This window comes from Paralichthys olivaceus, chromosome 16, assembly GCF_024713975.1.
Source record: "Paralichthys olivaceus isolate ysfri-2021 chromosome 16, ASM2471397v2, whole genome shotgun sequence".
NCBI classification, from domain to species: Eukaryota; Metazoa; Chordata; class Actinopteri; order Pleuronectiformes; family Paralichthyidae; genus Paralichthys; species Paralichthys olivaceus.
This window is the reverse complement of record NC_091108.1, coordinates 19,042,733-19,064,206: the sequence shown is the minus strand read 5'-3', so window position 1 is coordinate 19,064,206 and position 21,474 is coordinate 19,042,733. Positions and strand designations below refer to the sequence as shown.

Genomic DNA, 21,474 nt, shown 5'->3' with positions numbered 1-21,474 from the left:
TCGTAGCTTTTTCTGTCTCAGTCTTAACCTTAGCCAAATGTTGATGTCCTTGAGTGTTGCCATCTTTCTTTATATTCACCATATGCAAAGACGGAAGTGGCAGATCAGTCTGAGTCAAAGTCTTTAATCTAAATTCTGTGATGTGCCCTCACTGGAATCATCCAGTAACACTCATTGTGTCAATCCCAGTCTTCTCTTCCCACGCAACCTTCTTTTCAATTGTCCTTTCTCACCTTAACACCCGTGTTGCACATCTAAAAAATTGCATGTTCCCCTTGCATGGCACTGCTGATCTAAGTGTTTGGTTTTTGCTCATTGTCTTTCTGTAAAACCTACTTTATATTCTTCTCTGTATATCCCTCCAGGATTCATTTTTTTAGACTTTGGACTTGTTGATATTGGTTTAACTCCCTAAACATATAACCTTCTATCTCATGTCTTTTTTTCTCCTTAGCCTCCATAGCCCCATGTCTGCTTACCTTGTCCTCTAAGGCTGGGTTTGGTGTAGACTCTGTCTTCATAGATTGGGTCAATGTGGTGTTCAGGGGACTGCAGAGGTCGAAGCTCAGCTCCCAGGTGACTGTGCTGGCTGCTGTAGGAACCTCTGGAGCCTGGAAAACACGAGGTACACAGAGGTTAGATAAATTGACACATAGATAGATTTATAAAGGAGTGTATGAATAGGGGTATTCTCTGGGGATTTCAATGTGATCAATAAGTGAGATAAATATGAAAGCAAATAATTTCAGGCCACTGGATAGAGTGCTGTCTTTTGACTAACTTCATAAAACATTTATAGAAATGCTTTCATGTTTTGCTCTCTTTAAACTTTAAAACGCAATGAGACGCCATTTATCCGCATCTTCAAAGTGAATTCGGATTGCTTTTGCTGTAGCTACATAAACCATAAGCATAAAATAAGCAATTTAAACAGTATTTTACAGGAGTAGTTCACCTCTAAATTAGACGTTATCTTGGACGTACAGCAGCCAGTTCAGTGTTTGGTCATGAACACACAACAATGAGTTTTGATGACAGGTAAAACCAGTGGTTTTCACACTTTTTCTGGCCTGTCCCCCTAGAAGTTTAAACTTTCAGCAATTACCTCAAAGAATTTAAAGTGGTTATTTTCAAAAACTGAATGTATGACATGATGGTATTTCAAACACACTAACACTTAAAGAGGTAATAATAAAATTGTCTTGACCTCTACCTGCCAGGCTACCAGGCCTTTGCAGGGTTGCGTTGGCGTACAGCTCGTGGGAAATCTTGTAGCCGTCCGGTCCGATGTGATGCAGCATGCGCTTGGTGGGCGACAGCGTGGCGTAGCTTCCCACTACTGAGCTGAGCTGGTGGATGGGCGACGAGGTGTGGTTGCCTCCTGGGGAGGCAGCCATGGGGAGGGGTGAGGAAGAGCCAGCAGCGCCTGATGCTACCATGTTGATGGGCGATGAGGTGCTGCGAAGGGACGAAATGAATAATGAATAATCATTCCCTATTCCAAGTAACAGTTCCATTCTACCATCATACTCATTTAGGCATTGAAAATCCAGTTTACACGTACATATTTGTACTACACATCTGGAGTAGTACAACTGAACTACTTCAACAAAACAACCCCTTGTCAAACCAAGAAAGTGGAGTTTGAAAGACATTGGCATTTACGAGGGAAAGTTGAAACAAAAAGGTTATATCAAGATGCATTATGGGAATTGCAGGCCACAGCGTACTAGGGACTGAAAGCCAATATATGTCTGGCTCTGCTGCTTCTATTTTGAAAAGTCTTCACTCTTTTTTACAGGTCCCTACAAATAGCTGTGGTAAAAAAATCCTTTTCACCTCTTTCAATAATTCTCTGCTGCAGTTTCCCCTTAGGTTTAAGGTTGTTCATAATATTAGAGGCTGATCGGGTGTAAAAAGCAGACATGAAGCAACCTCAGACCTTTTAAATCATGATTAGTGGAGCCACTGGTCTGGGTGTGTGTGCACTGTCAGGTGGCCAAAGATCCAACGGCTGCATTAATTCATCATAAATATGTATGCTTGGTTCAATTTGCATCCCTTCATACACATTTTCCCAAAATACAGCCTGACAAATGTTCCTAAACTTTGGACCTTTGGAAGAACTCAAAATAAACTTATGTGGGTTTGAAAAACATTTGGCTACACAGCATGAGCTTTTAATGACCAACCCACCTGCAGTCTGTTATTTGTTTGATATGGATTTTTTGTGTTAAAATGGTGCTTCAGGAGTTTCATCAAATAAATCTTTTACACTAAAATTAGCAGGTATACAGCGGTTTCTTAAATGCAGTTGAATCTGCTTAGAGAAGGTATTTGACTCCTCTCTTATTGCCTTTCTGTTTTTCCCCGGTGCATCTTGTTTGACGTCATGAACTTGCTGAAATTTCCTCTCTCACCTTCTGTCTTGCCAAATTAGCTCATTAACCTGGGTGTCACATTTCCATCACTGCCGGATCCAGAGCCAATAAAAACCTGTGGCTATACTGCAGCGATATTTGGGAGTGAAGGGTTGTATTTATTCCCATTGCAGACAAAAGCCAGGTGTTAGTAGGGGTTTTGGACCAGGGGCTTAAGCAATACTCGTCATGAGAGGTGAACTTTAGTTTGTGGTAGCAACCTCCAGTCAAAGCACAGAACAATGCAGTGCCTGTAACTACCTGTAGAGCAGTCAGTTATTGTTGAAACATTCATAGACAAAAACAAGAGTGTAAGTCAAATAATAATGGGACAGAAATCTACTCAGAAACCCTCTGGAACTCTAAGTCTTGACTTTAATAATTGAACCATGATAAACTCAAGCAAAGAGTAGTACATGTGCTGTAATGCTTGTTACAACATAACTAAGTGCAGTTGTTTCCAGCTTCTTCTTCATAATGCAGCAGGCTGAGGTGTATTGCAGTGTATTGTGAAACTACCTATAAAAACATCAGCCCAGGAATCTAACATCACCAATACAAGCACAAAGCTTTTGTTCAGCAACAGAGGTCAGGCTGGAAAGTGATCTTCAAAGCCAGTAATCTCAGCACCAGATGAAGGAATTGTTGGCTCACTGCTATTGATCAATAACCAAATCAACCCCCTGCAAATAAATTCTTCTGTGCTTTGGCACCAGTAAAATTCTTAAATAACGTGCTCTGAACAATGAGCCCTTATTAAATCAATTGGAGCGACCAAAATGGAACCAACCTGTAGGACTTGGCGAGTCGGCTGGGTGACTGTTTGGGCGAGGACACCCTCTGTAGCGTGGCGTAGCTGGGCATGTCAGAGGAGGCTGATCCCAGGCGCTGCAGCTTGGTAGGGGACCCTACCACCTGTAGAGGGGAGCTGACACGCTGTAAGAGAGGAGATGTACTTCATTAAAAGGGAATGTCACTCGCTTTAAATATTCATCCACTCCTCTTATTCATATCATTATTTTCAGAGAGATGAACAAGTACCCCTGGAGCTGGAAAGCCAGGGAGCAGAGAGTCTAATCCATGATAACATCTGTGATGAAGAGCTTTGAGTCATCAGACCAAACATAAAGGGGATGAAGCCGAACTTTTACAACCAAATAAACGTGAAATGTGACTGCGAGCAATGGGCCGCCAAATGAAGTTCCCTCAGAGTTCCAAACACAGACTCACATTTTGTGCAAAATGGGGAAATAAGTTGTTAAAGTATTTGCAGGGTCTTGCAGTTGCAGAGTCAAAGATACCGATTTTAAAGCTCCATTAATTATGACGAACGTGGTCAAGATGTGCTGAAGTCAGGATGCTTCCAATACATGAAATGAATAATATTCATCACAGCACAGCAAAAGAAGCAGAGTAAATCATCTCTTAAGAGGCCGGGACTGAATACAAGTTCGCTGCATTGTGGCTGCACTCTTGACAAACCTTGTACAAGGAAGTGCTCAGAAACCTTTGTACTAATTATAAGAAAGATGTTGAATAAGCTTTTTCATCAGTTGCTACCACTATTGGAGTAGAGAAAGTTGGATGAAGAGTGGGCACTCAGCACCTAACCCCAATGCAAGTGTTAAACTCTTTTACAATGTTAGTTAGTATTTAATTAACATCATTCTTTTTATTGTAGCTGTTGTTTAGTGCTTCCTAGATTCTTTCTTCAGGGCATAAAAACATATCATATTTGTCAGGAGGATGTGTCAAACCTACACAAAGTAATTTGGCTGAGTTCTGGTGGACTCCTAGTCTTTGGCCCAAAACTCAGTTGGTTGAATGGTGGATCAAAAATCCTCTCTTGATCTGTTTTTTATTTTTTCATAAATGCCCTGCTGCATTCACAGGGTAGCAGGAAATTCTACAATCTTAGGTGGGTAATATGTTGACAAGAGTCAAGTGACACCTAAGGCTGTTACTAGGCTGGTTTTCAGCCATGCTTGTTACTTGTATGGTAAGAGGGTAAGTGAAGATAGACATGACGAAAGGGTAAATAGAACTCTGCAGCACTTGAAAGAGCACAGTTAAACAAGCCGTGTTGCAGTTTTCACCCCTAGTAACTTACCAATACGATTATTTTTTAACTAATGCAAAGAAATCTAAAAATCATAATAGAAGGAAACAATAACATAATAGACTAAAAGCAAGCCATCCATAAATATTCCTTCTTTTGTTTATTCTTTGAATAATGTCGCACGACAGATCCATCATAACAATTCCTCTCAGATTCACCAAACGAAAGATTTCCACTAACTCACAGTGCTCTTCTAGACAAACATCAGATGCTGTGATAATTAAGGGCATTGTGATAAAGAATTAAGTTCTGTTCATTTGAAGAAGTTAGAACTAGTAGTAAATTGCAAATTTTGTGCAAAAACTCAGAAAACTACAGCTAGTAAATCTAAAAGAAGCAATGCAATAATAGCTCACCACACCAAAATCATTCAGAGACATTGTCTGGGTATAAAATCTAATAATTTAAGTAATTTAATCTTCTAAATATTCCTGGACATCACCTAAGCAATATGTGGAAATCTCTTATTGCTTCTTTGAAGCTAAAGGAACCTGTTGAAACTGCCATGAATTCAAGTATTCTGCAGTTGTTGTCCTCCACAAAGGAGCAATCTACAATGTTTTTAAAACCTCACTGTGAGCTCACAGAGGGTGAACACAGTATTTTGTTCATGAAACAGAATGGACAGGAGAGAGAGGAAAGGCCAATAGTGACTGAAACACTGTTCAGTTCCACCCGGTGACGGCAGGATTATGAAGACAGGTGAGAAATTAAAGGAAAAACCAACATGATGTGTCTTATCACAGTGTTGAGTGACCACAAGCCACCAGACTTCAAGGATGGATTGAAGTCTGTAGAACGAAAAGATTTTCCCTCTATTGGTGTTTTGATGATGGTGATAGAGAGAGCTGTCTTACACAATGGTTTAAAATCTCCCACGGGTGTACAGTGAGCTCGAGATCTGGTGACTGAGAGGGATATGGCATGTGATTCACAGATACTCATCAAACCATCCAGTGACCTCTGTGGATTGGGGCATTATCACCCTGTCACTCATTTTTCAGGTTTTTCCTTTAATTTGTCACTTGTCTTCCACCAATAGTGGACCACTGAGAGGAACGGAGAAAGCCTCCATCGAATGACAGCTGAGGCTTGGCTGTAGTCTCTTCAGGGATTTGTACCTGTGCAGGTAAAGTGGCACAAGAGTAATACATGGACGGTCCAGCAGGTGCAGGTCCTCCCTCGGTGGGCATGTGAAAGGCGCTGCCATGGGCCTGTTGGGCAAATGAGTCTCTCTGGGACTGGGAGGGAGAGTCTGTCCCCACGAACTGGGCAGCTGCACGGCTGGATGTCACCTGGAGAGAAGCAGAGTGTGGAAGGAGATGAGAAAGGCGAGGTGAGGAAGAGGTCACGCAGCGAGGGAGGAGAAGAAAGGGATGTAGATGAGAGAGAGGATGGGGGAAATGGAGAGAGGGAAGAGAGGGATGAGAAACAAGAGAAGGGACAAACATAGTACAAAGGAATAGACAGGGTGAAACAAGAGACGGAGGCATAAAGGGGAGGAGCGCGTGTGAAAGAGAGGATGGATGAAGAAGCAAATGAGTGGAGGGAAGGAGAGAAAGAAGGAGAATTACAAGAAAGAGAAAAAAGAAACAAAGACAGAGAAAACCTCCCATTCATTCATATGCGAGGCTGTGTGTGTACCTGGTTATAGCTGTGAACTGCCCCGCCAACCTGCCCGCCGCGACCTGTGACTGTTTCCCCAAGTGCCAGGCCTTGGTTACTATGGTAACCAGCTCCTGCATAGACATCTTGGTTATTGAGCTGCAGAGCGCTTTGGGACAGGAGTCCTTGTCCTGATGTGTCAAAGAAAAAGAAGAGAAGAATCAACAAAGTGTACAAGACAATGAATTTAAATTCATAAATCCTGGTCTTGACTATGTGAAATTTGGAGAGGGGTCAAGTCAGGTTACACCAATGTACAAGTCAAACTTTTGACCATCTTCAAAAGCTGCTGTGAGACTTGGTATCACTCTTGTCGGGGTGATGTAACTTTGCTTCTGTAACACTTGTGTCTTTGTGTAAAGACTCAGTGGCCTTGAAGGCCTTTTACAACCCGGTTTGAATGAATGTGTATACAGAAAAAATCTCTCACAGGTCTGACTTAGTCACAAACCTTGAAACATAGAGAAGAAAATAGCAGAAAAGAGAATAAAGAGAGAAGACTAAAAGCAGAAACATAAGGAAATACAAAGTCCTTGTCCTCCTTTTTTCAGACACCCATTTGCTTTTTGCCCACTATGTTATTCCAGGCTCTCTCCACTCTTTTCCTCCAATGCTCTGTGACCCTTAAATCTCACTCCGTGCCTGACCTCCATTTAAAACACACTCCCCCTCTGTCTTCCTTTCTCACTCTCTCTCCGTCACTTGCTTTACTGCTTTCTACTGCCCGTCGCTCTCCTTCTCTATTCCATATTTCTCTGTATAATTCAGCAGGAGTGCAGGGAGTGGTTGAATTAGGCCAGTAATACATGAACTTATTCTTCAGTACTTACAGCAGCTTTTTGAAACAAGTGAGTTTGTCTTACAACAAAGGAAAGGCCACGAAAAACTCAACTACTCCTTTGATGCTACGTTTTCTTATTCCGTGATAAACTAGAGCAGTGCCTGTTATAAACCTTCCTGTTTGGAATGAGCTCTTCTCTTCGCCTGTTTTAATGCTCTGGAGCTACTTCAGAGTTATTCCTTGTCATTAGAGAGTCCTTCTCAAACTGTTCTTCAATATACTGTCGCTTTTTGGTGTTTTGTTTGATAAACAATCTATGGTGCAGAGTGAAGTTAGAAAACATTGCAGGTTCATCCTACCTGGTTTATCTGCAGTGAAGATTTTATAGTCAGTGTTTCTAATTAAATGAAACTGAATTTGCTGTTTTACTGTTCATCTGTGTGGCTGATATATAAGTTGAACTGCTGTTATTTTTTCTTCATACATTGCATGTCAACTATTTCTGAGATCTTCTAAGCAAGCAACGCAATCTTCACACCTAAGTTCACAACCTTTCAAAATAAAAGCTCTGCACTTCAGCTGGATATAAAGCATTGCAGTACCAAAAATAATATTGTGCTTTTACTACGAAAACTGAGGACTGAAGAGGAAGTTTAAAAAAACTAAATTATTTAAATGATCTGGCATCGATTTTTGACCTGTGGTTTGACCCAGTTACTGAGCGCTGCTGTAGTTTATACAAGGACATAGGACCCCCCACCTGACTTATTACACTTAATCCACTTGCTTAACTGTAGTTAAATTTAAACTTCAGGCCAAAATCCACCAAAGATCACTGGGCCTGACTCCAGCTGGCCAGTCACACACCGAGCTTCTTTCGAGCAAGCAGCTAGTCAGCCATCTAATTAGTCAATGAGCCGATGGTAACTGTCCAGTTTGTGAGTCAGACTTGCGGTAGCATCAGTTTGTGAACATTGATGAAATATATTACTGGGTAAATTCTACCAGTTTGTCCCTCCCTTTGACACTGTAGCTCATTAACAGCGTGATCACAGAGGAGATTGACTGCACTCTCGATGACACATGGATACACTCATTTCACGCACACAGCTTCTGTCACACTGGCCAAACATTTGCTGTCATTTGATTTGCAAACGGATCATTTAAATTCTAGTGTAAACACGTAAACACGCATGGACTGTGGCACACGACTCAAACAGTTTGTAAATGTTGGGATTGCAGTCATGAAAAAATTATGGAAAAAAAACGACAGGAAAATTGACAGAATGTTTTGTGGACTGTAAACTGTGTACTCGCTTAGTTAAAGTTTGATGTGGATTTAATTGAATGACTTGAGGGGGACAGGAGGGGGGGAGCCCATACTCTCTCATCACTCTTATTAAAGGCCTGTTAAATTTTTGATGCACTCCTGATTTATTCACTTTCGTTAATGATAGCAATGATGTACTTCATCAACATCTTTAATTGCAGAAATAAAACTAATATTTTGCAAAAACATGCTTCTAAACTCTGCACATACAGAACAGTAGCTACTTTTAAATCGGTTTGCCTTTTTTTGGCAAACACCTACTGCACTGGAAAATAACTAAAGTGCATTATATCAGTTCTGAATAGATGCATGCATGCTGGTGCTCAGTATTTATGCTCTTAGAGGAGTTCTTGAGCTGTGCTCCATCAACAGTGGCTGTCGCTTTAATCTCTACTGCCGCCACAGTTATACTCCACTGAGGATGTGTACACGGGCAGCTGCAGACGCCACAGACACACACACACGTTTGTATTATACTCCGCCTTGAGGACATGTTCCATGTCAGCACAGTAGATCAGCGTCTCTATAGTCTGAGCATGTGCACTTCAATTTGAATCAAAATGGCGACATCCAAGCCAGAGGAAGAGCTGCTTTTTCTCAGCATTTGGTATCAGGGATACACATGCACATACATCAGTCTCACGTGCAATAGATTCCATTCATTCACAACTGCAGCTAACACTATAGGTCTGACTGTCTGAGTGGAAGGTAAAAACTTTACAGAGGATAGTGTGAGCGTGGCAAAAAGTGCTGCACACAGCACACAGATAATTAATGGGACACATTTGTAGAGATGAGGGTAGTGACAGACATCCTCACACAGCCTCAAATTAAGCATCCAGGTTTTTTTTTTTTATCTCGTGCAGTTGGAACCACAACCAATTGGTGGGTACATAGCTGCCTACACTGAGCCTCTCGTACACCCTCTGATGATGACATTTACATATTTGCGAATGCATAAAGTCATCACTGACTTAAGAATCAAACCAAGAACGGCTTGTTGTGATTTTTTGTGATTATTAAAATCAAGAGACAGGAAGATCATACACTGCCAGCGGTTAATATCCGCTGCACAGAGAAAGTCAGCACCTAATGGAAACAGAGTCACTCTGCATCAGCAAGTTAGAGAATAAAGCTGGAGCAAAGTGAAAATTCACTTGGAGTGCAACAAATGGCTCCTGTAGGCTGTGTAGCTGGTGACTGCACATTATTTAAAATGTGATATTAAGCTGAAGGTACAGAGTGAGTTTACTAGGTCAAGTCCTCAATGCCCAATATAGACTTATCTTGAGTGAGTACAGACACACACACACACACACACATTTTCACAAAATGTTCAAATCACAAATGCAACAGGAGAAATTGTACTCCAGATGGATTCACACACATTGCAAACACAAGCGCAATGTGTGTGCAAGGCCAGGGGATGTTTTCCACGCTTTTTGTTTGCCACTTTAGGTTTTCTTCATATGGGTAGTAAAGCCTTTAGGGAAGTGAAAGGCCTTATCACATTATCACTCAGATGGCAAACACTGAAGACTTCATTGAATCCATCTGAGAGGAGATAGTGAGGGAAAGTGTACATGTGCGTGGGTGTGTATAGGTCAAGGTGTTTAAGTGTATGACAGCAGACTGTATCTGATCAGGAGACATGAATCATTTTCTTTAAATGATTCATGTGCAATCCATTCAATGTACATATTTGCTTTATATATATAAATATATATATATATATATATACATTTAATTCTATTCATATTTTTCTATGTTTCTATATATTTCTTTTATATTTCTCTTTATTACTGCTGATGTCTTTTTGCTGCTATAATATTGCAAAGTTCCCCATTGCAGGACTAAAAAAGGAGTTTTTATTCTTATTATTCTTTGTATTGGGATGCCACAGAAGGTATTCCTTTGTGCACACCTACACATGACTCACGCGCTCCTGCTCAGTGGTAACATGCATGAAAACATTCCACAGCTGTATGGACCTGCTTGACTGCATGAGTGTAGAGTCTTACCCCGAGAGACCCTCGCAAACTCATTAATTTCTTTCTTTCACTGACAGAGTGGCTTTTCTTCGCTACCAGTGTTCTCTATTGACACATTTTAATATTTCATCAGCTGTCTATTTTTAGAAACCCATTGGAGGCTTGTGCAGTCTGGTATACACACACACACACGCAGAAAAAGCTCCATGCAAATATCTGCACCCAGCACAGCCACACATGCAGAGATTAACATGCTCTCTGGCAAGCAACCCCGGCATGAAGCATGAAGACACTCAGCGTACTCTGCTGCTGTGTCGCACTAATCTGCTCTGCAGCTTGAGTGAGAGGGTGCAGGTGTATGTGTGTGTGTGTGTGTGTGTGTGTGTGTGTGTGTGTGTGCGTGTGTGATGCTTCTTTACTCGTCTGTATGCATTTTCCTGAGTGTTAAATCACAGACATGGGCTTGTGTACCAGATGAACATTTTTAACTGACTAACCTATTCGTTTTTTTGTTAACCCCATCACACATTTGCTGGCAGGTGGTGGCAGATTTACCACATGAAATAATGTGTAACTTTTTGAAACAATAGGTCCAAGATTTCAGACAACGGTAAACAGGCTCATAATTGATGGCTGTCAATTCCATCCTAATCAAGCTGACTTTAGTTCCATGGAAACAGCTTCTCTGTGGCATGAGCCAAACCAAAAATTCAAAGTGGACGTAAAATAATTTTTTCATCAATATTGTTTCGGTAGTTCTTATCAGTGTGAGAAATGTTCTCTTATGAGTTTGTTTTTAAATTGTTATTTGATGCTATAAAACAGGGTGAAACATAATGATTGATGGCTGAGACTGACTTGTGATTGGCATGTATCAGCGGCACCTTGATGTTGTGGTTCCACTCCAGTCTGTGGTGTTGCACAGAATATGTATTAATGTCTATTTGTGCATGTACATGTTTAAATTTATTCCTTGGGAATCAGGACATTTTTGGAAAGTGAAGACCTCGACTGGTCCTCCTTTTTCAAGACTTTAAAGATCTGTTCCAAAGTTAAGAATTGATTTTAAGGTTTCATTAAGATACGTAGAATAAGAATAAAGCTAAAGTTAAAGATTTAATTGTGATGAGGTTAAGATGCATTAAATCAGCGAGTGTGCTCACAAAGATAAATGTGTGTATGTGTGTGTGTGTGTGCCTCCCCTCTCTGCACTGAGAACAGCAGGCCAGCTGACACCTCAGCAAGGATGGATTAGCATATCAAACTACTGGCACGGCTCTGCATGTCTCCTGACACCTACTTCTTTCCCATGGGGTGGACTATAGAAAAGAGCTTCTGTGGAAAACCTCTGAAAAAAACCACTGTCTGCTGCAAAGCCGGCATCAAATGGTAGACAGAGTTGGTGACTAGTTAATGAACATTGATAATTTAGCTGTTCAATAGCAAAGTATTTCCATCAGAAGACCAGACCCAACTCCAACTGGCCTCATTAATAAAGCCCGGGACCCCATCATTGCACTGCATCGATGTTAAAAATCCACCTGTCACTTTGAAACTCTTACAAACGTTGAATCGTATATATCTAATGTCCATCTCCTATGTATCTTGTTCTAGTGTTTAAAATGACATACTGTTCTAAATGTTCATCCCTTTTGTAGAATGTGCTAATAAGAGCAAGTGAGTGAAATGGATCTGTTTGGCCTCATTAAATTAACAAAAGGAAATCTTTTAGTATCTATTTCAGTTTTTATTTTTACTTTAAAGGTTATATGACTCACTCATATTTTAATGGAGGCTGGCTTTGTGAATCACATTTGCTTGGTGATTTCATAAACATTCAACAAGTTAATTAGCCAAAACATGGAGACTGCTGTTCTGTGAACTATCCCCACTGGTCTACAATTGCCTTATACCTATTCTCTCCAAAGCTATTTTTCTTGGCTGTCTCTGGAAATCAAATTGCCATGGGAAATAATTTCCGCATCCTTAAAAAGAAAGCATTATAACAATAATTGCTCTTACTGTCTCCTGTAGAGGTGTCCTGTGAGTCCAAGATGCCCGATTCCTGGAGCGACCGGATGCACGAGTCCACCAGCTCCAGGCCTGTTGTCAGCTCTTCCTCTATGTCCTTCTGTCCATCTGCATGTGCAGAGACAAAAGATGAAAACAAACCTGAATGGAAAGAAAGACACAGCTTCTTCTGCCTCTTCCACACTGTTCCTTCATGTCCCTGCACTGTGAGATGGGAGTTAAGCCTCATGGCTGGATGAGCCCCCACTGACTCCTGCTCCACATCAATTGTGAATTTACAGATTAACCTTCAAGTACTCATCATGTACATTTCACACCAGACATACTATATATATATATATATATATATATATATAAGGCTATCCTGCCACAGGTTTACAGTATGTTAAATTAGTGTGCTGAGGCTTGAGTCCTCAGCAGCAGTCCGGTTCTGACCCGGCCCTTAGCGGAATGTCTTCCCCTCTGTCTTTCCCCCTTTCACACTTCATGTACGATCTATCACTAAATGCCAGTATATTAAATCAATTTGAGGTAACACCAATTTCTTCAACTGTTCGATGCATCACCAAAAATAAACACCCACAATCCATTTGGAATAAAAATCAAGTTAACTCTGGTCACTGACCACTGAAGGTGGAATTTTGAAATATTGTGATGTCATGAGAGGGGGTGTCATAGAGGGGAGATACATTCCCTCCCGGTGGCTGCAGCAAGGACTACAACCCATCATGGCCTCCAGTAAAGAACTACAAACCCCAGAGTCAGCAGGAGTGTCGCCCAGCTGAAGGATATTTAGCTGATTGCCCCAGGGAGGTTGGCTGAGAGAGTGAACAGAGCAGATAAAGAAGAGACTCTGTCTGAGGTGGAGGGGAAGGGAGTTCTTTTGTTGGCTGACAAGGAAGACTGTGAACGAGAGTTTGAGTGTTTGTGTGTGTGGTTTTTTTTGTTGTTTATCTGCTGACTGTTGAAGTTAAACCTGTTAAAAGAAGACTGAATACAGTGGATTTGAGTTGGAAAGCAAAGGTGTCTGTCTTCATTTCCTGCGCCCACACCTCAAAAGCTACAAGAGGGAAAGATCCCGACCTCTCAAGACATCACAGTATGAAAAACAAATAATACTAAAATAAAAACAGCAATAAAATCCACTTTTTTGTTTGACCTGGTCGATACAGACTTGGACAGCACTAGGGTTCAAAATGTTCCATTAATAGGGTTAAAATGTTGTTGCAGTCTTTCTATTTATTCAGATACAGCTATTTACTATGTGATGAAAATCTAAGCACAAAAACAATTTCATATTGCTTGAAATGTTTTCTCTGTTTAAAATCAGTACCACTGACATGGCCTTTCTGAGTGCCTATGATTTCTAGTCATGATGTTGAAAGCCTGTGAATAGAGGGAGAGTTATAAATAACGGGTGAGTTATGTAAGCAAGACCAGCCACTTTCAAATGGTTAAACTTTTCATACATGTGCTTTGACGTTTCCCAGGAGACACCACATTTTTTTTCTGATTATCTCATACATGTCCGTTCATTCAATATCATCCACCTGCTAATTTGCAGCAAAAAAGTGGCCATATTCATTCATGGTTGTTTTTATCCTTGACACTTGGTTTGCAAATATTACTCCGTGTTGGTAAACCTTGAGATAATTGTAAATAGTGATAATCCAGCGACAAATCTTGTGGGAGTGAGATTTATAGGTTGCAGCCATTTTCTTCGTTACCAGGGCATTTGTGTCAGTGAGAGGCCGATAACATGCCCAGAGCCTTTAAGTGAGTGTGAGGGAGTTTTTCCAAAGGGTAAAACCTTAAAAAAAGAGCCTAGGGAGCAGCATTAATCTCTCACCGAGAGAAATGGTAATAGCAGAGGCTTTAGTGTGTGGATTTAGGAGGCTGATTTTATTGACTTCGACTGATGCAATTTCAGACTGATATTGATGCTGCTGGTGAAAGATTTCCAGTGCAGTCTGCGGCATTATGGTGGATTTACTCTCACCCTCACACAGAAAAAAGCCAAAACTCATTTTTAATCCTGTTTGATCCAGAAGTGATAGGTTTTTAATAATTCCAGAGTTATGGCGAGATCAAATGGTTTGATTGGAGCAAGCAAACGTTTTCCTTTTTCATGACAGTAAATTTAGTCTCTCTGAGGCTGAGCGGTCGAGGTCGAGCACAGCAGATGGCTGAAAAACCACGGCGGACTCTGGGAGCTGTGAGTGTGAAGCGTTTTGACCACAGACCTCTGAACTTCCTTGTGTTTGGACGCCTCTTTGTTGGCAGAGGTCGCCAACCCTGCACTCACATGATCAATCTACTCTCAGCTCCCTATACATCTCGACATGACTGAAAAAGAGTCAGACAGACCTGATTGACATGACTGTGCGTTGTACTTTCAGCTGAAATGCTGTCAAAGAAGTTGTCAAGTCCAGAGAGGTGTCTCAATCTGACTTTCTAGTTGTCCGAAGGCCTCAAACTCATTGATTCTTGTTGTCCTTTTTGTAAAACACTTCCCATCTGGCACCACAAACAGGTGAAATTAAATGCTCAGAAGTATTTGTAAATTCAGTTTGACCTTGACTCAGCTGTCAGAAGGGCTGAGGATTGGTCGAGGAGCTTGAGAGACAGTTTTTTTTATTCCAACAAGCCTTTTCTGTTTGTGTTTTGGAGCAGAGAGGGGAATTGGAATCAGCATTTTAACTGCAGCAGCCACCGTGGATCATCTAAAGCATTACATCAACCAATTGGAAATATGTGTCGGGGGATTTCTACAGTGGCTGCCAATGTGATAAGCACAGTCAACAATGCAAACAATGGACGGCCAGACAAAATGTATGAGAGTGTGCGTGAGGAAATATTACCTTGGTTGTTCCAGCGGAATTTTTCATCTGCTGAACTGTAAGAGACAAACAAGAGAGAAAACAGTGTTAGAAATATGAGAAAAAATACATAGTACTGTACACAAGCTTTTACTCTTGTTTGTCGGTGCACTAGCAGCCTAATTTGAAACTGTAACATCATTGCCATCTGCCTCATATGCAACTACCTGTCTATTTTCTCATCAAAAATTATCCTTTTAGATACAATTTCCAAGGCTTATGGTTGTAATATGATAACCTCTCCTAATATTCTGGTGAATTTTCAGTTTCCAATTGTTTCCAATCTCATTCTCATTTGCAGAAGGTCATTACTTATTCATATTTATTAGCTAGACGCACAATTGTGTTTAAGTGAAAGGTGGTAACCCCTGCATCACTGATGCAGAACATCAAGACGGAGAAATCAGATGCAACGGCACAACAACAAAGAGATTTTGGAAGTTGATCCATCCTAAATAGATTTAACTACAATGTGATGCAATTTTTTATTTTTGTTATGCAGTTAGCCCTAAAAACCAAGGGTTAGGGGTCAGGGGGTTGGGTTTAACCCTAATGAACAAATTACCTTGTTTGTTTGTCTGTTTTTGCTTTTTGTGATCTATTTGTTTCATAAGTTGTTGAATTGTTTTTCACATTCAGCTAAAAGATGACCTGTGTTGTGAAAATTCCTCAAGATCTGGAGACCCTTTTCAGAATCAATTAGATTCCCTCCAAAACACATTGTTGTCAAGCTGAAAACAAGGCTGTTTTCCCCCTAAATATTATAGAGACTTATCTTATCAAGACTCTAAAACAGTGTTATCCTGTCATAGAAAATATTTCAGGGACCACAAGAGGGTTCAAGATAAAGAAACCATGTTTCTAAAGAGCAGTGAGATCTGCTATGAAAGATAAAACATCAGTGCAAACCAGCTCGGAACAGAGTCTCTATTCTGCTCACAACAACATTAATATGTTACACATACCAAAACAATGCAGGGAGCGAAAAGGAAAGAAAAATCCATACACACACATAAACCAATAAGACTGTAAATAGTAAGCTTGGGAGATAAACAGGAGATAACTCTGCCAGTTTCTGTGCGGTCAGTCAATCAAGGAAATGAGTAAATCCTTGTAGCTAATGTGATATAGTCGAAGTCGACAGACAAAACACAGATGAAAGACGACTTTTAGCTGCAAGGCCTGAGGCAGAAGAATCAAATTAGGAGTGGATCTATGGCAGGCAGCAGCTCTAACATCTCCCCAACAATAAACATTGTGTGGACCGGCTGGACGGGTATCAATTGCTTTTAAATAAATAAAAATTGGCTGTGTGCTTTTTGATTTCACAGTGCAGATGTGAAAAATGTGGACACAGTTTTCAGTCCTGACTTTCTTTTCCTGAAGGCGCCGCCTCAAAGGAGGTCTTCATGTCAGCTTCCGACTGGTAATTACAGGTCGGATGTTTTTTTTTGTTATCTCTACTTTATTATCGACCGTTTTAATATCTCACTAAACAGTTTATCAAAGCACAAGCAGAAAACTGTGGTATATGGAAGAATTCAAGATGATATTGAGTTACATACACAGAAGAAAGGTTGTTCATTCCTACTAGCGAAAATACGGGAATGAGTTGTAGAAACTTTAGCAAATTGAAATTAAACTACATTGCCAGATTTTTGTGACTTTATCCCTGAAAAGATATTTTTGTGTGTGCTGTAACATCACTGAAATATCCCTGATAGCTTTTTCCTGGCTGTATTTGTAGACAAACCTTAATCAGACTTGTACTTTATCTTGGCAGTTAATAAACCATTTCTCCCACCTGCTAAGATTCTCTCTGGGTTTGTTTTCACACAGCAAATCACACTTAGTTATATACAAATATGAAAAATTGTTTTATTGAACTGCTCAATATGCTAACAGCCCTGCCGTTGTCAAGTCTAAAGCTGGCTCAGTTTTTCTTGTGTTAACATCTTAAAAGCGATTTAACTTTAGCTTAACAGCATTTACAGCAACATGCTCACAAAATTAGCAATGATTAGTGTGTTGAAGTGTATTGAACTTAGTAAGGGTGTTTTTAATCGCACATGATTTCAAATTCTTATTCGCTACTTATCAGGAACATTGTTTCATTAACTTAATGAAAAGTCATGTAATCTCACCTTAATGTTACAGCCAAGCAGTAAGGATTTCAGCTGACCACATATAGGCACAATGTAGTACATCTAACTACCTGTCAACTGGTACAACCGATCAGTACCAGTATAGTGACTGTACCATAAGCTCTTAATCATTTGAGGCATCAGGATAAAACAATCAGCGCTAAGCTGCTTTCAGCTCCTCTAATGAGCGTTGGGTAATTGATTTTTCTGATTTCCAGGGAAGCGATGCATTCACTTCTGAGGCTCGTTGAATGAAACAGCCTCAAGTGGACTCAGTGCTGCATTTAAACACATCTAACTGCCACGTTCTCCTCAACCAGTGTGTCATAGACCACTTTTTTAATAAGATGCCTGTGAAGGAATATGTTACTTACACACACTCTAATACCTTTAAAATCGTGTATGACTCATATTATGCATGATCTGAATGATGTCTCACAGCCTCTGCAGGAATACTTTAGATCAGATGGTTTATGTTTTGTGTTTGGAGCTGCCATCCTGTCTCTGCTGATGTGATAAAATAAACTTTGAGAGTCTGTATCTCATGAGAATAACAGATGTTGTCATGACTTATCGTGACAAAGACTGTGATTTGCTCCCTCCCTTTGGTATAACACTGAAATGTTTCTGTTGTACTTCAAGCTTTTTGGTTTGACTGTGAGCTAGTACATTAGACCAAGAATCTATTATATTCAAGTAAGGACAACCGAGGCTCATCGGGGTGATTCTTTTATTCACCACTGAGAACACCGATTAGAAATTCAGCCATCTTCATCAGACACCTGTGAAGAAGATCTTTCATCAGCAATGCCCGTACTCATAAGTTGGAAACATCTTACATCTGTGAGCCATAGAAAATAAATGATATGAAATAAACATGGTGTGTGACCTGTGGCTAAAGACATTTTTCTTTCTCAAAGAAAGCAAATAAAGAAGCAATCGAGGGATAGAGACATTTTGGAAAACACACATACATGCATAAAACCCATGTAATGTGATTACTCATATGAGCTCAGTTTAAATAGCAAAGAGAAACAGTTTGTTTAAACTCTCCTCTGAAACACACTAATTACTATAATATATCAGAAGCTCAAAAAGCCCAAGTTGTGATTTCACAGAGTCGATTCTTTTTTTAAACTTTGCAAACAACCTAGACCCTCTCCTCCAGGCTTACTGCTAAGCTACTTTTCTGCTGGTCTCAGAATTATCATCCTGAAAAGAAAGTGGTATCATCCAACCCTTGGCAAGTTTACTTTTGGTATTTTATAACATATCGATTTTACAGAAAACACTTCACATCCGTCTCTGAAAGACCTTGCTAAAAAGAACAGCTACAGCTTACATCATCAGTCATTTCCAATACTGATAGATTGTTAGGTAACAGTATTCTCTTGTCCCAACTGCTGCATGATTCAAAATAAAAGGCATTTTGGTGTGAAATCCTCCATATCTGAAAGCTAAAGCCTTCATAATTAAACCTACCAATGAATGCCATTCACTCCCTGCAGACACAGGGTTGGTGCTATTAAATCTTCCATTTCTCTCTCTTTGTGTGTGTGTGTGTGTGTGTGTGTGTGCGTGTGACGGATAGTGAGGGAGAGCAAAGCGCCACATGTTAATGGGACCCTCTGTCAGCAAAGCAGACTCCTCATTCATCAGGTGTATACCAAACACACATACACACACACTGCTACACAAAGAACAGAAATGAATCACACAGAGGCATTCACCCATGTCATGGAGGATGGAGTGTTTATATCAGGAGGAATATCTTGGTCAGAGTGGGATGATGAGGATTATTATCACTAGTCTGGGTCCAGACAGCCAGTACTGAAGACACAGTCTGGGTCTATGTTTTCTTAAAGGGCAGGACACCCTGCTCCTCAATTTCTTTCCCTGCTTTTGCTTGAGTGAAAATGTTGCCACTCTGCTCCTGAAATTGCCATAGCGGAGGCAAATGTAGGTTATTTACCAGTGGCCAGGATGTGATGTACGTAAAACTAAATGCAGGCTGAGTCCTCACATAGAAACCCTGCTGAACAGTGTGAGGGAAGAGGCTGTGTGGCGTTATCATCAAGTGGTAACACTGACAGGGGCAGGAGCTGGAATATCAAACAGCGCAGCAGGGTTTTAGATTTCAGGAGAGAAGGAGTGGAAGGAGTTTGATCAGGATGTAATGAGGTATCCTAAACACTAATGTGGATATTTTACAAAAACAGCTTTTAGCTCTGTGCTTGGGCTGTGAACAAACTGTTATCCATCTTGGACAATCACGTGCACCCTCTCCACCTAGTGGACAGACAGCGGAGCACTTTCTCCAACAGACCGGTTCAACTCCGCTGCCACAAGGACAGATACAGGAAACTCCTCAACTCTGTCAAAAGGTGAACTCTCACAACCCTGAGCCGTAAAGTTTCTGTCCACACCAAAACTTGTTGCTTACTCCTGCAATAACTTTGAATTTGCACACTTATATTCATATTTTTATTACATTGTCCTTAAATGCAAACAACTACTGCAACTTTGTGCACAAGTCTGTTATGTCTCGTCAATTATGTTGCATTGATTCATATTCATGTTTTAAGTTATGTCATGCGTGTATTTAGTTCATGTTAGTCTTGTGTGTTTTGAGCACTTAGTAGACATGAGTGAAGTTTAACTTAATACTCTCGTCGCGCACTTCCTGTTTTATTTTGGTACTCACCTTTTCCCTCTCATTTCAGACCCTGACTTCCTCCCTTTGTTTGATTTTCCCGCCTTGGTGATCGTCTTCCCCGCCCCTGATTGGTTTCACCTGTTTCCTACTTCCTCATGTATAAATAGTCCTCGCCTCCCTTTGTCCTGTGCCAGTTCGTCTTGTTCTGTCCTTAAGTGTTACGAGAGTTACTTCCAAACCAAGTTTGTGTATTCATGTTTTCGATCTTTTGTTTGATTCATAGTTTTTGCTAGTGTTTTGTTTTCTTACTTTTGTGATCCTCATTGAAAGCGCCTTTTGTTATGCACCTTTTTTGCTATAAAATAAACATTTATGTTATACTCACTACCTGCCTGAGTCGTGCAATTGAGTCCACCAGTATTTCGTGTCTGAGGTCGTTACAAAGTCTTGTTCATAGTTTGTCATCTCTCGTATTCAGTACTTTACTGTGTATTCTAGTACTTTATTGTGTATCATTTACATAGGGAGTATGTACAGTTTTTAGTACATTCTATTTTTAGAGATTTTAATTATCCGTATCTGTTTTATTGCTAGTTCGCTGTGTGCAATGCCCTTGAAATGCTGCTGTAACGCAATAATTTCCCAATTTGGGATTAATAAAAAACTCTCTCTCTCTCTCACCCAACAGCATTTCAAGTCACTTAAACTGATTTTTACAAACCATCCAAAGCCCACTGTTGCTTTGTGTCATGAGCATGCACCATAAACAATAACAGCTGGTTGCTATATGCAAGTAGACACGCTCACAGTGTTCTTGTCTGGTATTTGACGGATCTTTGATGTCGATTTTAAAGCCACCCACTGGTCTGGCATTCTCGTTTGAGTGTTCTTGTCTGAAAGATGTTTTGTTCAACAAAGGTTGTCTGGAAAAAGCTTTTTTTTTTAATACAATTTCATTTGTATAGCACCTAATTCTAACATACATTATCTCACAACACTTTACAAAGTAAGGTTAACAGGAGAAAAATATTTGTTGAGGTATTGCACTCAAAATTAAAAATATCAACTCCATAGCGGCACTTGAGAAATACATCCCACAGTTGTTGAGCTATTTCAGTCTGAAAGAAAGTGGATAACCTACTGACCCTGCCCTGAAGCCATAGCAAGTGTGGATAAAACTTTTTTTCTGCTTCAATCTTTTCAAAAATGAGTTCTTCTGCTCTTCCTGTTCACTGACAATGATGAGGATTTGCTCCTTTGTAAAACCGATATACAGAATACTGACATTTTGGAATATCAGATTCGAACAAAATAAGCTTTTTGGAAATGTTCTTTTGGGCTCTTGGAAACACTGATTTGACAGCATTTTAATGATTAATTGGATCGACCCATCCACCATGTTCTCATCAGCCAACCTATACTTCCACCTAAGCAACTGACTTCCTCTTCCTCTCTTCT

General features: G+C 40.3%; 1 protein-coding gene across 12 annotated transcripts in view; it reads right to left on the bottom strand.

The window, feature by feature from the left end:
• ctnnd2b (catenin (cadherin-associated protein), delta 2b) overlaps window positions 1–21,474 on the bottom strand; it is a 154,789-nt gene that overhangs the window by 67,765 nt on the left and 65,550 nt on the right. For 9 of the 12 annotated variants that reach the window (XM_069511173.1, XM_020110668.2, XM_069511176.1 and 6 more), the window contains 7 exons: window positions 15,199–15,233; window positions 12,329–12,445; window positions 6,184–6,335; window positions 5,661–5,834; window positions 3,211–3,356; window positions 1,208–1,458; window positions 480–611 (listed from right to left, as the gene is read on the bottom strand). In XM_069511173.1, coding sequence (XP_069367274.1) covers window positions 480–611; window positions 1,208–1,458; window positions 3,211–3,356; window positions 5,661–5,834; window positions 6,184–6,335; window positions 12,329–12,445; window positions 15,199–15,233 — 1,007 coding nt within the window. The remainder of the gene's footprint in view (window positions 1–479; window positions 612–1,207; window positions 1,459–3,210; window positions 3,357–5,660; window positions 5,835–6,183; window positions 6,336–12,328; window positions 12,446–15,198; window positions 15,234–21,474) is intronic. The other 3 variants (XM_069511174.1, XM_069511183.1, XM_069511180.1) reach the window with 1 other exon arrangement.